This window comes from Komagataella phaffii, chromosome 1, assembly GCF_000027005.1.
Source record: "Komagataella phaffii GS115 chromosome 1, complete sequence".
Lineage (NCBI taxonomy): Eukaryota > Fungi > Ascomycota > Pichiomycetes > Pichiales > Pichiaceae > Komagataella > Komagataella phaffii.
Genome location: NC_012963.1, coordinates 266,328 through 282,352, shown reverse-complemented (window position 1 = coordinate 282,352; position 16,025 = coordinate 266,328). Strand labels below are relative to the sequence as shown.

The window sequence follows — 16,025 nt, the reverse complement described above, 5'->3', positions numbered from 1 at the left end:
ATAAGCAGATACATATAAAATTCATCTATTTAACAGTATGTCATACTCATAATCTTCCAAGTCATCATCCCCGGGTTCTTGGTCACCGAGGAAAGTGGTGAACGCAAGATTTAATGCCTCCTGAATACCTCCCGGCATTGTAATCATAACAGGGTTGATTGGTTCCGCTACAATTTGAGAATCCCCAAGGCTTCGGGAAATATACAAAGCTAGTTCACCATCCAACCATAGCTCATTCAGATTTCGAAATCGATCTCTATTCAGGAACGCTTTGCGTATCAAGCCTCCATGACCAGAATGTGACTCTCCATGTGTGGTTAGATATGGGCTGCTCAATGGGAATGCAAATGTACTGTGATATAGCGAGCGATCAGAAATTCCTCGTGGAGGCTGAATCTTTAGTAAGGCAGTCAATTTATTCAACTTTGGGGTTAAGAAGATACATTGTGCTTCTCCATATCCAGAGAAAGGACAATTCTTATGATGGTGAAACAAAGTAAGAGGAACACCATTGTACCCAGGGAAGTTTTCAATTTCATTTTCAGAATCACCGCTATGTTTCACTCTTTTGCCACACGTTAAACAAACAGAAAAGTTTAGATTAACTGCATCTTGGGTGTCATATTTTGAAAAAGTAAAAGTGTTCAGTTCTCTAGGCAAATTCACAAGATAAACGAGACCTGGATACTCAATTGTTGAAGGGAGAGTGGATTGTCCTTTTAATATAAGATCATTTTGCTCCTCCAATAGGTTTCCACCAGGAATTCCAGATCCCAAATAACTGATTATACTGGAAAGGTTAAAAAATTTGCACAGTTGGCCAAACAAATAGTGGTCGTAATCATTGGAATTCTCGTAGTCACGATTTAGGCATAAGTCCAAGGGTCTGCACATGCTGATTATCAGAAACAACTGTTTAAGATACACTGTGGTGGTTTTCTCCAAAAGAATATACAGTCCAACCAATAATTGTTCGTTGCAAGTAATGAATGAAACATCAGAGGTAAAAGTGGCCGTTGACACAAACTTTTTGAAAATGGCCAGTTCTGAATCATTAATAATAGAGTTTGCACCGCTCAGCATCCTTCTGAAATGCTCATTATCTCCAACGTTAGTCAATAGTAAATTCAATGAATGCAGAATTGTTTGCTTGTAAATGCCCACAATAGTTTCTTGAAGTGAGTCTTCTTTTCCAAGTAGAAGTGAAATGGCAAAATCAATAATTAATGAATTTGGTTTATTCAAAAATGGAGACAGATACTGCTCTTCAGGATAAGATTGTTTCAATAAGATTGAGATAACCGAGACACATTGAAGTAATGAGGTTATTAATTCCGAATCTTTTCTCTTCAAGTTTCCTTTCTGGGGAATCTTCTCGGGGGATAATCTGAGACGAATTTCAGTATTTGCTAGGGTATTACCCAATAATGTTGACATGGCCAAAAATGAGGGAAATAACCCTTCACTCAACATGTGGTCAGAAGCATCTGGGGCGTCTTTCAAAATGTCTTTAAACTCATTCAAATACATGAACTGGTCCTTACTTTCTTCCGCAATAAATTTCAAGAAGGAATCATTGAGAAGATATTTCGATACAATTTGATTCAAATTCAACTTTTCAAAGTGACTAATATTCGAAGCAGCCTCCTGAAAAGCAGGGCTAGCATCGTTTTTCATGGCAAATTGTGGAACAAAAGCATTAATGGCAGAGCGACAAAGCGGACAAGTGCTAAACTTCCTGCTGTTTTCTAGTAACTCAGAAAAACATTTATAATGCATGTGGTGCCCGCATGACTTAACAATGTGTCTTGAAGATATCGGTGCCATGCTTTTTACAGGAGTATCTTTTTGATAATAAAGATGTTCTCTAACCTCATTGTTGGCATCCGTTTCTTCATGCAATTGTTTCATTTGATTTTCAATGGTTGTTAAGCATCTTTCCGTATAGGTTGACTCATCCTTAGGTTGAAAATCCCAAAACGTGGAAACTTTTTCAACATATGCAGGGATTCCAAACATCTCGTTGCCCTCCTGAGCACGTTGACAAAGAATGCACTCATGAAAAGAGTCCTGGGAGGAACTACCTAATCCTTCATTGTCTTTGGATAAATGTGTAGTTACATGTTCCGCACTCTTTTTTGCGTCCAAATTCTGCTTCATGAAAGACTTTTGCTGTTTAGCAAATCGTGATTTGATCTTCTCTTGTCTCTCCTTGGCTAAACGCTTTTGTTTAGCTCGTTTAGTCTCCAGAACTTGAGATCCCTTAGATTTTTTAAAGTTTTCAATGTGCTTTTCACCAAAAGAATCAACCAATGAGTCAATGATTGACTCGTCCCGCTGGATCAACCAATTCAATAGAACTTCAGTTTTTTGCAGACAGGTCGTGAAAAATCATTGTGCTCAACAACTGATAACAGTAGATCACACACAGGAATTTGAATAAAGTATTGCACTGGATCTTCGATTCTGTACAATTCATGTTCATCTAATAAAACTGCTTGAATCAAATGTAAAAGTTCAATGACGTAGGTCTCATTGCTCTCAGAAAGAGCAGATTGTAACAATTTATAAAACAGTTTGACTACAGATTTGCTAATGAAGAACCGTTTCAATCTGCTCAAGACACGGCTGTTGGATTCATTCGGTCCACTGATCTGAGGTTCAATTACAACATTCTCCTCTTTTATTTTTCCTAAAATTGAAAGTTCCTTTACTATCGCTGTTGATACATCATCGAAATCACCCGAGTCCACATAAATAGACATTGGATCCATCTTTTTGTAATAACTTTTCTTGATAGAATACTTTCCAGAATCATTCATAGTTTTGGGCTCTTCGTAAACAGCAACCTCATCAAGGATCTTGTCAAAAACAGTAACTTCCACGGAGATAGGAAAGTCGGCTGTCAGATCTGAAAATGACAAAGATCCTTTACAAAGCGTGTATAAAATGTATTGCGTTACCTCATACTGGGTTTTCTCTGTGAAATTTGATTCAAACTGGAAGTTAACTCTGTGTGAAAACATATTATAAAGAAACTTAACCAATTCATTCATTAGGTAAAAAGATCGTTCTTCGAAAACAGTACCAAGCACGTCCTGATCGTTATAGAACCAATCTATTAGATTGAATCTATCCAAAATGTTTAATAATAGACGATCATCGTCGCGTTCTTCGAGTATAGCAAGTTGGTTCAAATGAACGTCGGCTATGTAACCATATTGAGTGAACCTCGTGCAGTACAATTGCGCTTGTTTACTAGTCATGGATCCATTTCTAATCCAGTGGCCAATTTTTATCTGTGAACTCAAAGTAATTGCTTCTAAACTCTTCGATGAGAGTTTCAGATAGTCTAAATCATCTGAAAATGAGACTTCGGGATTGATACTCCAAAAATTAATCTGAGAAACTTGACGAGTTAAAAATGAAAAAGAATTGGCCCTTACGGTTGTTAACATGTTAGACAGTAATCCATTCAATGGATTAATAAGAGAGGTTGGTTTCTTTGTTACGTCATGGTCAATAAGTTGTTTTTCGTGCACCATATGAAACTTATAAGGTTCTGATGAAATTAAAGTGGCCAATATTTGTATGTTTGTTTCCACAACTTTCCAATGTTCAGGTTTACGTATTTCAGGAACCTGCGCAATTTCAACAATACCTTTGATGACATCATTAAGGTAGTAAGATATTTGCAGGTAGGTTAAAAATTCAGTGGATTCCCTGGTAATATGTTCTCCTTCCTTTCTGACCAATGTCAGGGCACTCTGGAACATCCTAAAAAGCATGATTATGTAAATGAAGTTCTTACCCTGAAAAAGTACCAAATGTTCTTCTGATTGATGGGCAGTGGTGATTAACGTCACTAGATCAGTTAAAGAACGCATTAAACCAAATTTGAGACCTTTCTTACGTGATAAGAGTTGATATGGTCGTTTCCACAGCAAATGGTTTCCAGTATAAGATTCGAACAACAAAATGATGGGGACGATGATGCTTCTGAAATATTGTGGTTGTAATAAATGGAGAGATGTTTTAGGACATGTAAAGAGTTGTACTACAGCATTGCCCGCATTGCTGAGAAGCCACTCTCTATCTTCCTTTGCCATCAATATCAACAGATGCGAGTATATTTTCACAAACTGTTCAGAAAAAGTCTTTTTGTATTCCAAGTTTGAAACCAAAACAGATGTCGTTAGCAATTTCAAAGATTTTCTTGCCTTTTTCCAGAACCGCAGATCCATATAGAAGAAATACTGTACTCTTGAGCCGACTAGAGCTGAAGGTTGTTCATTAAGAAAACTGGATAGTTTTCTGTTCTTCAAGTCATCAATAGACAACTCGTTCATTACATCCTCCACCAATGGGGCTGGAATTCTGTTTTTGAAATCCAGCAAACCCCGTGTGTCTGAATATTCATCTTCCCGGTAGAAAAAATCTCCTTCGTGAATGTCGGCATGAAACTCTTCCAAAAGAGATTCACACAAACTTTCTCTAATAGCAGTCTGAATTTCCGGCCTTGAAATTTCTAACAGAGTCAATAACCAATCAAAAATAGTATCAATAATAATCAATCGGGTAACATCTCTATCAGAAAGAATCGTAATAGTAAACCCGGATTCTTCAACCTTGGCGCACCTTTCTATCAGTAAAGGCAAGGATTCACTTCTTCTTATGATGGAAAATCCAAAATCATTAATCTTTTGAGCGTCAGCTTGTCCTTTAGACAATGAACATCTACTAACTTGCTGGATGCAATCAATAGCCTCATCATAATTATGGAATTCGTCGTTCCACAGGACTACGTTCCAGGACTGAACATTCGTGTCTTCCACTCCATATCTTTCAATGGGCAGAGAAGAACTATCTGAAGCATATTGAATAGCCATTTCATAGTCGGATGGGTCTTCCTTCATCATGTCCTGAACAGCAGGAAGCATAGATGCAGAATGAATAGTACAATCCAAAATGTAATCTAAAATAATATCCATTGTTTCCCTTATAGCAGATTTAAAATCTGGATTAACTTCTGAACTTGAATGGTCATCTTGTTCCAGTTCACTCTGGCAGTGTAATTCGATATTCCATGCCTGAGGATCTCCACAATCACAGATACCATCGTTGGAGGACGAAGCAATTGAAATGGAAACCTCGTGGTCTCGATGTTGCTCCCTATTAAAACAATGCATGCACATTACACAAGTCTCGTCAAAACCACATTCGTAGCACCGGTATATCGGCTCTCCTTGCTTGAACTGCCTTGCACAAGGTCTTCCATGATGCTTATAGTTAGGGCATTTGTACATTGATTCAGCCAATCTTGAGTAGGAATCATCTTCAGCCTCTAAGATTTCGGAATAAGATGATGGCAAATCCATTGGCAAGTCCGTTACCAAGGAACCCAGATATTCACCTCTCTTTGTCAGCGAGAAATATAGAGCAAGGTTCAGTCGGCTTTTCAATACCGAAGACTCCGCATCGTACTTAACATTGGAGGGTAAACTCACAAGTAGACGTCTTAGGCTGTCCTCAGGATCAGACAATGACATGCTTTAAGAAATAAAAAAAAAACGTCTTCAGAAGTTTTGGGGTTGCGTTATGCACTTTACTCCTCTTAACATCTTACCCTTCAATCGATTACGAAAGAATATGGAGCCAGAGTATCACGTGACCACATTCCAAGAAGAAAGTTTGTTTGAATTCTGCAATGTATTCGCGGCCGATACACGTACCTATATGTCCTGTAGTTTCCAATTGAGCCTCGTTCCTTCTCCACCAAACCTCAAGATGTCGATTCGAAACATAATCAACGACCCCTTTGCCACTGGGTCCCTATCTCTGGCCGCCATGTCGTGGATCATAACGTTTATCAGTTCTATCGTGGCGGATGTCCAGGGATCCTTCCCCAAACTGACGTGGTGGGGTATTGTGTTTGAGCTGTTCGTGATCCTTTTCCTCGCAGTTCTCTACATTGTTGATGACATCCAACCACACCGTCTGAGCATCGTTGGATTCTTGGCTATTGCCACCGTTTACACCACTAACTCAGCAAACTCTCTGGTTTACTCCAATACGTCTGCAAAAAACTGTGCGGCCGCTGGATCAATTTTGCTATCCATGATCAACCTGATCTGGCTGTTCTACTATGGTACCGACATTGCTAACTCGGTCCTTGTAGCAAGAGTATTTGGAAAAGTGCTCCTGGATTCTCGACAGACCGGAATGGCGTACACTTGGCTCTCCATGAAAAGCAGGGTTCTAACCCATTCACCACGCCTCAACCCAATCGGACATACACTCCTAATGACATCAATAATACGAATACCAACTACATGTCATCGGGCCAACTAACCGGTCTAGAAAAGGGAGTCGATTCAAATGCTTATGGTAATCATGATGACTCAGACGATGAGCTATCTGCTGATGACCATTATCCAATCACAGTAAGGGCACTCTACAACTACGATGCCAACCCAGAGGATATCAATGAATTGTCCCTCAAACAGGGAGAAGTTTTCAAAGTGAAAGACACAGCAGGGAAATGGTGGCAGGCTAAAAAACAATCCGGTGAGCTGGGAATCTGTCCAAGCAACTACGTGGAAACCCTACATTAGACACAACAAACCTCTTTACACTGTATTTTTTTCTCTATGGACCGACCCGACCGCGTTTCAGTTTTTCTTTATGTACTACTAATGTTTATGTTTACTGATTATATAATCATTTCTCTGGCCCAGCTTTATGTTTTCGCGATACTATTTATCAGACTTGATCTTGGCCTGCCATCACTCTTCACTGGAAGACAAAGGTAAAGACATCGTATAAGGGCCTCCTCCTCTAGCAGAAGCACCCAAGAACCCTGCCATGAGCGTCCAAGAATACAACATTCAGAAGCTGCGGGGTATCGTGTATAATTGCCTAGATAATGAACAGCTGGATTCGGCGCAACTGAACGTGGAGATTTTGTGTGCTCAAAATCCTGCTAACCTTGATTCGATACATCTTCACGGGCTTGTTTTGTATCGAAGGGGTCTCTACAAGTCTGCCTACAATCTAACTGCTAATAAAATGCACATGGGATGTGCTTATGTTTTTGCATTGTGTGCGTTAAAGTTGGAACATCCCCAAGAAGGAATTTATGTGCTCCAGAAAATACTGGATACTATCAGAGAAGAAGGCATCTCAGAAGAATCTATGGAATCCAATTTGGGAAAGAATGAAAATCAACGGAGTGTGTTACCAGATATCCCTTCTTTTTATAACTTGCTGGGCAAGTTGTATGCCTCTATGGATGACGATGTCAATACTGTGGTGTGCTACTCCAAGGCTTTAGAACTGAACCCTTTTCTTTTTGAAGCTTTTGAGCAATTGTCTAAGTTAGGGGCCAAGATCAAAATTGGCAAAGTATACAAACCCACGTCTACCTTCTCGATGAATCCGCCAGCTGGTAGTGAATTATTTGAGAGCATAGCACCTGATACTTCGGTGGAACTAAAACAGCCAGAAGACTCCAAACCTAAGGGGCGATCTCTTTTCGGAAGATCTAATATTATGGGCACTCCGGAGTTTTCCAAGAATAAAGTCAAGAACCTGACTACCCCAAAAGTACGAGAGCTCAAGCTCCCTGAAGCACCTACAAGAAAGACTAGAAGTTCTGTAACTTCAGATGCATTCAAACCGCCGCCAGCAAATACATCAAGCTCATTTCCAAGAAGATCGAATAGACTTTCAGCTTCCAAGGTTACGTCTCGTTTGCTGATGCAACCTATTTCTGGCTTAGGTACCCCTTCAACTTATGACAACGATAATACAACTCACATGGATAGCATCAAAACTAACAAAGACTCATGGTTGAAGCGATCTTATAATTTTTCTAACATGCCCCCTGCTCCAAACAATAATAGTGACTTCCGTAATTTTAATGAGGTTACGAGTGAAAACGAGTTGATTGTTCTTTACGGACGAATTGCAAGAGCTTACAAGGCATTTTGTCAATACGATTGCTTCAAAGCTATCAGACTCTTCACGTCTTTACCGGAGCACGTCGTTGATATGCCCTGGGTTCTGGCCAAGCTAGGAAGGTTGCATTTTGAGATTGTCAACTATGAACAATCTGAGTTCTATTTTCAAAAACTGAGACAAATTGACCGAACGAGGGTTGAAGATATGGAGTATTACTCTACGCTTTTGTGGCATCTGCACAAAGAATCTGAGTTGAGCTATCTTTCTCATGAGCTCTATCAAATAGACAAATATGCTCCTCAAACATGGGTCACGATTGGTAACCTTTTCTCATTGAATAGGGACAACGAGGAGGCCGTTAGATGTTTCCAAAAAGCAACCCAGTTAGACCAGAATTTTGCATATGCTTATACTCTTCAAGGACATGAACATGTTGCAAATGATTCTTTTGAGAATGCATTTGAAAGCTTTAGATATGCTCTATCTATTGACAAACGACATTACAATGCATTATATGGCTTAGGAATGGTCCATCTCAAACTTGGAGACTTTACAAAGGCAGAATTTCACTTTAGGAAAGCTATTGATATCAATCCTGTAAACGTCATACTAACTTGTTGTGTAGGTATGGTACTTGAGAAGTTAGGAAAACGGGAGCTTTCTTTGAAGCAGTACGATTTTGCATGCAAATTGCAACCTTTGTCTATGCTAGCACTTTTCAAGAAAGCTCAAGTTCTCTTAGCTCTCCAACAATACGACTTAGCTCTCAAAGACTTTGAGAAACTGCAAAAGCTTGCTCCAGATGAAGCAAGTGTTCACTTCCTTCTTGGAGAACTTTACAAACAACTGGGGAGAAAATCAGACGCCATCAAACAGCTGACTATTGCATTGAATCTTGATCCTAAGGGCTCTCACGTCGTGAAAGAATCACTAGAGGGAATCCAAACCATAGATACCATCGACGAAGAGATGAACGACCATTGACGTATTTAGTTCGTTTAAATATACAGTATTATACAGATTAGCTATAATTTCACTTGTTGAATCTTTTATTCGATACAACCCTTCTGACTCCTGAAAGCATTCCAGATCCATTTTTTTCTTTCTTATCCAGACCTGGAATCACAGGAGGTTCCAGCATAGTCACTGTGGGCGTTGCCCTTCCGTTCTGTCGTAATGAGTGAGTCCTGGGTGACGAAACATCAGAATCAAAAGATCCTTGGACTGACTTTGGAGAAATCAGGGCACCAGTTGCCATAGGAGAAGTAGTCGAAATCCGCATTTTTGGCTTTGTAATCAAAGGAGATTCAGTAGATGTATTAACTGAGTCAACATCTGGTCCACTGTTCCTCAAAGCTTCTTTGGAATCGTTCAATCCTTTGGCACTGTCATCAACTGTCAAAGAACCAAGCGAAGGGTCAACTGGAGACAGCGTAATGAATCCAAAATCATCCAAATTATCATCAGTTTTGAGAGAAGAGTTTTCACCAGCTTTATCTTGTGCTTTGGAGTTTGGTGTACCTTCACGTTCGTCCAAGGCCTTGCCTTCTTTCTCTAGTTCCATATCTTTCAACATGGCATACTCTCTGTTTCGAGCCAAAATTTCCTGGGCCTTATCCAAAGAAACAGTTGGCGTAGCACAAGAACTAATAACAGGAATACTTTCATCCAGTTCAATTGTTGCCTTCATCAAAGCAGCCATCCATTTTCTTAATTCATCACGAGTTTCTAAGGCAAAATAATGAATTTTCTGTTGGGTAAATGTCAACCCTTTCCTGGATCCAGGTGCTGGTGGAACAAGTTTGAAAAAATAGTTTCCTTTACCGGTTGTGGCAGCATACAGTGCACTGAAACTGTCATCCGTTTCTTTGCTGGGCAAAACCTTGTGAGAAGTGATGTCAATTAGTCCCTTCTCTTGCGTATCTTTCAGAGAGCTGAAGTAAGAAAGTCTAGTGTGGTGGAGAGTAAAGTATCTATGCTTCCATTGACCAAGACTACCTTTTTTGCTCATCCAACCTGAAAAGTCGGCCGTCTTTGATGCCTCCTGAGGGGTGACCATCCTTATTCCTTCCTGAAAGGCAGAAGTTTGACTCTTTTTTCGATAAGTTAGAGTTTTGGTTAGTGGTTTTGGTCTTACATCAGAAACAGTTCTCTTCGTGGATTCTTTTTCTAAATCAGAAGTAATCGATGCACTATTGTTAGAGCTTTCTTTGGCAGATACTGATCTTCGATTGATTTTAGGTGATTTCAATTCCAATACGGATGTGTCTGCCGAGTTCGAGTCATCGTTTGCATCCGAAAATGTTGTTAAATCGTCTGCACCATTTTTCTTTCCCTTAGCCTCTTTATACCTGAGAAGAGATATTTTTGAAGGGCTTGTCAGTGCATTAATTAGAGAGCTTCTTTTAGAAACTGGCTCATTATCTGGATTCAAATGAGGAGTGGAAGCATTGTTGGACATAAAAGAAAACACAGAAGAATAACGTCTATGAGCTTTATCTTTGACATCCACGCTGGATTTTCGTCTCTGAGACTCTGATGGGTTTCTTGAATGTACTCTACTCCCAGGAGTTTGCAGTTGGGATCGTTGAGAAACAGAAGAAACGTTTCTCTGATGGTTGGTTTCAAATGTATATAATGATGAAGCAGCTCTGGAATGACTAAACTTTCTTTGATGAGGAAGAAGTGGAGGTGTTTGGGTATTATTAGGAGTCGCAGGGTTGGCCCCAAACTGATATGAACGATACGCAACTTGTGGTGGTTCAATTGGGGGTTCAGGAGCTCTTCTGGGGCTCGTAAAGTCACCACCAGGGCTTTCTGGAGTAGATGATTCAGCGGAATGCGGGAGTTTTGGTGGGGATATAGGAGGCGGGGCAATGCTAACAGATTTCAATGGATAGTTGGGGGTAGCAAATGCTTGATCCATTGATTGGGAACGCTTTCGCTCATGGTAAGGGGTAAATGGGTGGGAATTTTGATCATGCCTGGGAGTCTCGGGTTGTGGTGTTCTAATATTTCTGGAGTTTTTCTGTAATCGACGAAGCTCTTCGATTTCTTTAAAAATTTCAAAACGGGTTCCGAATGATTGAATATCCAATTCCTTCAAATAGCTAAGCTCTAGTTGAAGAAGAATTGACCCATTGATTTTATGTCTTGCAAACTGACCTGCACTCTGCACATCAAAATTCAGAGAGGAAAAGTAGGTAGTGACGTCTTCCGGTGTCCACTGCTCGACATCCAGCGGATTCAACTTATTGTTGAGTGGTGATGAGGAGAACTTTGGGGTTGAAGCCTTTTCGGCGGTCAATTCTTCAAGCGCCCGATCAATGTCATTCATAGTTTTCTTGACGGAAGATTGGCGTTGCTCCAGGCCGGATCCATTTACCGTAGTGGAAGTATAATCTTCGCTGCCTTGAGACATATTCTGTAACTCTGAGACTGAGTCTAACTCCTGGCTCACACTATTGCCACCTGAGTTTGGAGTACCAGAAGCCTTGGGAAATTTTGGGAAGGGTTGAAAATTGGGGGTACTTGTAAAGGATGAATTATTGCTACTTTGCATCTTACGAGATCTGGACCTCAATAGCGAAGGTCTGTGACTATCATTCTGAATTATCTTGGTGAAGTCTTTTGGGTATAGACCCACCTGGCCAGTGGAGAGGTTTTTACCGAGATACCAACCATCGTTATATTCCGAATCGTCGCTGATAACCTCAACTTGTTCTCCTCTTGTCAGTGTCAGCTCATCGCCCAGACGAGCATTAAAATCTTTGATCACCTGGTATAGCTGCCCTACCACGGTCCCATTCTCAGGAACTTGAACCGGAGTATTTGGAGAGGATATCCTTGAGCTGTACATGTAGTTTGACTATTATGGCTGTGGCAATGATTTCGTTTCAAAGGGACGAGGATTTTTGAACGATTTTTCGAACAAAAGATTTGACACGGTTTTTTGGGAGCCTTCAAAGAAGATGTATGGGTATTATTGGTGATTCTATCCGATGTCTCTCGTTGAACAAAGAAAGAGGTTTGGTGTGCAAACCGTAACACGTAGGAGCCAGCCAGTAAATATATTGAGTGATGCACTATTATGTATTTAACGAAGTCTAGAACGAGGAGCAACGCGACGGGGTACTAGGTACGGCTGAAGGGCGAGCACCTGCACGATAAAGTCTTGGGGAAGGGTGATTAAACATTACTACCTGGAACCACTAAAGTAGCTATGTAGCTATCCAAAGTTTCCAGGAACTGTGCCAGTAGAAATCCGAAATCTGTCACTATGAACTTCATGAGACATCGTGAGGTGAAACGCAGCAACATTTTGATTTGCTGGAACTTAAGATACTCGGAGGTTTCACCATACACGACCAAGTCTGAGTCTGGGAATAATGCCCTGAGGATTTCGTAATGTTTAGTCAATGTGTGGATTGTGATGTAAAGTTCATTGATGCACTTTGGATATAAAGTGTCGCCTAATGCAGTGTAGCTTGTCGATTTCTTGGGTGTAGATTTGTTTCGTAGTTCCCTCGTCATTATGGGAGAGGATATGTGGAGATCAGCTGAATTAGTCCTCGAGTGTTTGGACAGTTTGAGAAACTGGAATTTTGAGCTAACCTGGGGTGATTTGGTAGGCGATTTGTTAGGCGATTTGTTAGGTGATTTATCAGCTGCTTTGGTGGGCGTTCTGTTAGGGCCTGGAGACTGGGACCCGTTGATAATGAACGGTCCAGGAGGTTTTGGTGGGTGACGATTGGGAATTGTGGGAATGTAAAGACCTCTGTTCTGATCGGAGGATATGACTATTTCGTAAGCACTCAAGAGTTTTGTATGATGCTGGATGAAAACATCAATCTTTTGGTTGAAAACAGCTAGACTGTCCCTGGTTATCTTAGCCCCAAACAGCCGATCCAGATATGTATGCACTTCTGTATTAAAGTGGTCAATCACAGTAAACTTGATTTCCAAATTGGCAATAGAATTGACGTCCACAAAGAATAGAGAACTCTTGTTGAAAACCTGACCCGCAGAAGACTTTGACCTATATTCTCTACGTACGAACTCATCGTTGGCTTGTTTCAGAATTTCAAACACCATGTCCGGCAAAAGATGTTTATCAGTGCAGTTAACGACTTCAGGATGAAATTCAAGGTTGAAATCCTCCAAAATGGCCTTGTTTACATGCCGCCTTAATTGGAAGAGCCTTAGCATGTTCCTCTGGTATTCTAAGGCCAATACTTCCGTTAGGGTTTTGGTTGGATGATCTCCTGAAAAATTCAGCGATGAATACGTTGAGTCAGAGTCAGACTTCGAATCTCCTATAAAGACACATTGCTCTGCATCATCAGATCCAGATACGACGGAATCAAAATCACTGTTCATTAATAGGGGATCGGAGCAAATACGAGTATCAACTCGGAATTATTGTATTGTTTTTCGTATGTTTAGCGATAAGTCTTACCTAATAAGTATTTACGTCCCGTCAGTAACCATTACTGATAGATCGGCGAAAGATCCGAAATTTGCGGAGAGAAGAGGAACAAGTTGAATCTGCAGGAATAGAGTCGTTGAAAAGTGTCAGATATGAACTGCAAGTGTTGTTGACATGTAGCCTCAAGCGCCTTCTAGTTGTTGATGGACTTGATGTGGACCCTGACAATGCATCTTCTGCATCACAACGATTCCCCAATGACCACGTCAACTTGCCCCAGCTACTCAGAATATGGTTTATATCAGGCAGTTCGTTAGTACTTTTTTTCCTGTTTCGATTTGGTCTAACTCTTATCGTTGAGCCATGAGAGATGTGCGTTTGGAATGGCTCATTTTCTACAATAGATTTCTCTGTACAGTAACTCAAGCTGGAGGGTTTAATTGGTAAATTCACACAAAGCCTGCATAGCTTGCTCCACTCATGGTTTCGATGACATCTTTTGCCTCTGTCATCAAAGGTTCCCCGAAACTTCCCCAATGTGACTGTCCTATATTGACACAATCCGCTACCAACATTACTCATGAGCTTAGCGTTGGAACCCGTTGTCAAACTGTGGTTCCTTATTTCAACAGGAGATTTGTCGATGGTAATTACGGCAGCGTCTTCAAATTGATTATTGTTTTCAGCATGTGTTGGATCGCATATATTCATGTGCCCGATCTTAACCTCTCGTGTATAATCGTATCAGTTGATACCACTCCAGTAGGTAAAAAAAAGCTAGCAACAACGTCAGCCGAAAAAGCATCCCCAGGTATAGGATGCAAGGTATCTCTTTGTGGACGGGGAACTGAGCCGTAAACGAGAATGCTCTGTAGTTGGGGTCTTCTGGGTAGGGGCGCTTCACTTCGCTATCTGCGCATCTTCAAATGCACCAGTCCATTCCATGACATCACTTTGCGACACAAACTACAATGCCCCTGCTGGGACTGAGCATTATTAGGTTTAGAGCTTGCCATGGCTCTATAGATACAATTGGCACAAAATATATGACCACATGGCGTGACTACCGCTTCGTTGATGGCGTCAAAACAAATAGGACATTCTGTCATCTTGAACAGCTTTTGATTATCCTTTCTCTTTGCAGACGCCTCTAACAGTTCTATAGTCGATTTGTTAGCAGCTGGATCTTTTTCGCCATCGGATCCCAGCACAATAACATCTTCCTCCTCTTCCTCCTCCTCCTCCTCTATCTCGTCTCCACTAGACACCTCAGTATCTGACCCGTCGGGTACTTCCAAAACAGAATGCTTTCTCTTATTGGTGCGATCTCTTTGCTCATCGTCATTAATCACGATCTGCTGATTCTCCTCTTGTTCAGATCCAGTATCCACAACATCGCTTAGAGGGCTACTGCTGCCATCAATTGGTGTAATGAACTCCTGGTCAGAATCCTCAACCGGAGTAAAAAGTGAATCTTCCTGTGCATTCATTCTTTAACTTGACATTCTTGAATAAGCTCTAATTTACAAGCAGTTGATGATCCAGTGCTGATGGAAACCCTGCTTATCCGATGTAGTCTTAATGTATTCAGAGGGGAGGTAGAGGCAGGATAGATAAGAGGAACAGTCTTAGTAATCATCACGTGCACTTGTTCAGGGCTCTCTTCGGGTTTTGTTTCAAAGATTCGCGAACTGCACCTATTGTCCTACATTTCAAACGAACCCAGAGCAGCAATTTTTGATTCATCGCACGACAGTAATTAGTTTTCGTTAAAAAAAATATCCAACTTTTACCTCAATAACATAATCATCAACTATGTCAGGTTCAGGAGCTTCAGGTAACAAATTCCGTATGTCAGTATGTGATTTTAGAGCTATCATAGGGGAAAGCAGAATGAGATGTTTTAAGCGATCAGGGTGTATTATTTGTGAGAATCTTACAAGTTATTGACATTATCCAATTTCATTTTAGGGCAACCATGTAGTGTTTGATTTCGGAGCAATATCCACTCTCAGCCAGAGAAAGGGTGTTGATTGTATGCCATCCAACAGAAGTGGTTGAACTTGCTTTCCCTGTACTTTTTGCATTATCAATAGTCATTTTTACTAACATCCATATAGTTGGGTCTCCCAGTAGGAGCCATCATTAACTGCGCCGACAACAGTGGTGCCAGAAACTTGTACATCCTTGCCGTAAAGGGTGTTGGTGCCAGATTGAACAGATTGCCAGCCGCCTCTGTTGGAGACATGGTCATGGCCACTGTCAAGAAAGGTAAGCCTGAATTGAGAAAGAAGGTCATGCCAGCTATTGTCATCAGACAATCTAAGACCTGGAGAAGAAAGGACGGTGTCTTCTTGTACTTTGAGGACAACGCAGGTGTCATTGTCAACCCTAAAGGTGAGATGAAGGGTTCTGCCATTACCGGTCCAGTCGGTAAGGAATGTGCCGACTTGTGGCCAAGAATTGCTTCCAACTCTGGTGTTGTTGTTTAAATGAATAATATCATAGTAATATCAAAAAAAAATTAGTGCTTTGGGTTATCTCTTATTTAAACAATACAATGAGTAGGTGAATAAAGTAGATTGTAGACTGATGTCTAGAAGCGCTCTGGTTTTACGTAATATGATGTATGGCT

General features: G+C 40.7%; 8 protein-coding genes across 8 annotated transcripts; 3 read left to right on the top strand and 5 right to left on the bottom strand.

The window, feature by feature from the left end:
• Window positions 1-21: 21 nt before the first annotated feature.
• On the bottom strand, window positions 22-5,549 carry PAS_chr1-3_0150 (Ubiquitin-protein ligase (E3); the record flags this gene model as incomplete). Its single annotated transcript, XM_002489446.1, has 2 exons — window positions 22-2,337; window positions 2,430-5,549. 2 exons carry the CDS (start codon window positions 5,547-5,549, stop codon window positions 22-24), a joined length of 5,436 nt encoding a protein of 1,811 aa, XP_002489491.1.
• Window positions 5,550-5,736: 187 nt separating this feature from the next.
• PAS_chr1-3_0149 (Transmembrane osmosensor) lies at window positions 5,737-6,614 on the top strand (the record flags this gene model as incomplete). The annotated part of the gene is made up of 2 exons (XM_002489445.1): window positions 5,737-6,195; window positions 6,252-6,614. 2 exons carry the CDS (start codon window positions 5,737-5,739, stop codon window positions 6,612-6,614), a joined length of 822 nt encoding a protein of 273 aa, XP_002489490.1.
• A 250-nt stretch (window positions 6,615-6,864) lies between these two features.
• Window positions 6,865-8,946, top strand: PAS_chr1-3_0148 (Subunit of the Anaphase-Promoting Complex/Cyclosome (APC/C); the record flags this gene model as incomplete). The annotated part of the gene is made up of 1 exon (XM_002489444.1): window positions 6,865-8,946. The coding sequence occupies one exon, from the start codon at window positions 6,865-6,867 to the stop codon at window positions 8,944-8,946; it is 2,082 nt and encodes a 693-aa protein (XP_002489489.1).
• A 49-nt stretch (window positions 8,947-8,995) lies between these two features.
• Window positions 8,996-11,821, bottom strand: PAS_chr1-3_0147 (Protein implicated in polar growth, functionally redundant with Boi1p; the record flags this gene model as incomplete). The annotated part of the gene is made up of 1 exon (XM_002489443.1): window positions 8,996-11,821. The coding sequence occupies one exon, from the start codon at window positions 11,819-11,821 to the stop codon at window positions 8,996-8,998; it is 2,826 nt and encodes a 941-aa protein (XP_002489488.1).
• A 329-nt stretch (window positions 11,822-12,150) lies between these two features.
• Window positions 12,151-13,341, bottom strand: PAS_chr1-3_0146 (Hypothetical protein; the record flags this gene model as incomplete). Its single annotated transcript, XM_002489442.1, has 1 exon — window positions 12,151-13,341. The coding sequence occupies one exon, from the start codon at window positions 13,339-13,341 to the stop codon at window positions 12,151-12,153; it is 1,191 nt and encodes a 396-aa protein (XP_002489487.1).
• Window positions 13,342-13,441: 100 nt separating this feature from the next.
• On the bottom strand, window positions 13,442-14,101 carry PAS_chr1-3_0145 (Hypothetical protein; the record flags this gene model as incomplete). The annotated part of the gene is made up of 1 exon (XM_002489441.1): window positions 13,442-14,101. One exon carries the CDS (start codon window positions 14,099-14,101, stop codon window positions 13,442-13,444), a length of 660 nt encoding a protein of 219 aa, XP_002489486.1.
• A 197-nt stretch (window positions 14,102-14,298) lies between these two features.
• On the bottom strand, window positions 14,299-14,880 carry PAS_chr1-3_0144 (Hypothetical protein; the record flags this gene model as incomplete). The annotated part of the gene is made up of 1 exon (XM_002489440.1): window positions 14,299-14,880. The coding sequence occupies one exon, from the start codon at window positions 14,878-14,880 to the stop codon at window positions 14,299-14,301; it is 582 nt and encodes a 193-aa protein (XP_002489485.1).
• A 325-nt stretch (window positions 14,881-15,205) lies between these two features.
• Window positions 15,206-15,882, top strand: PAS_chr1-3_0300 (60S ribosomal protein L23; the record flags this gene model as incomplete). Its single annotated transcript, XM_002489439.1, has 2 exons — window positions 15,206-15,247; window positions 15,511-15,882. The coding sequence occupies 2 exons, from the start codon at window positions 15,206-15,208 to the stop codon at window positions 15,880-15,882; spliced, it is 414 nt and encodes a 137-aa protein (XP_002489484.1).
• Between the last annotated feature and the right edge of the window lie 143 nt (window positions 15,883-16,025).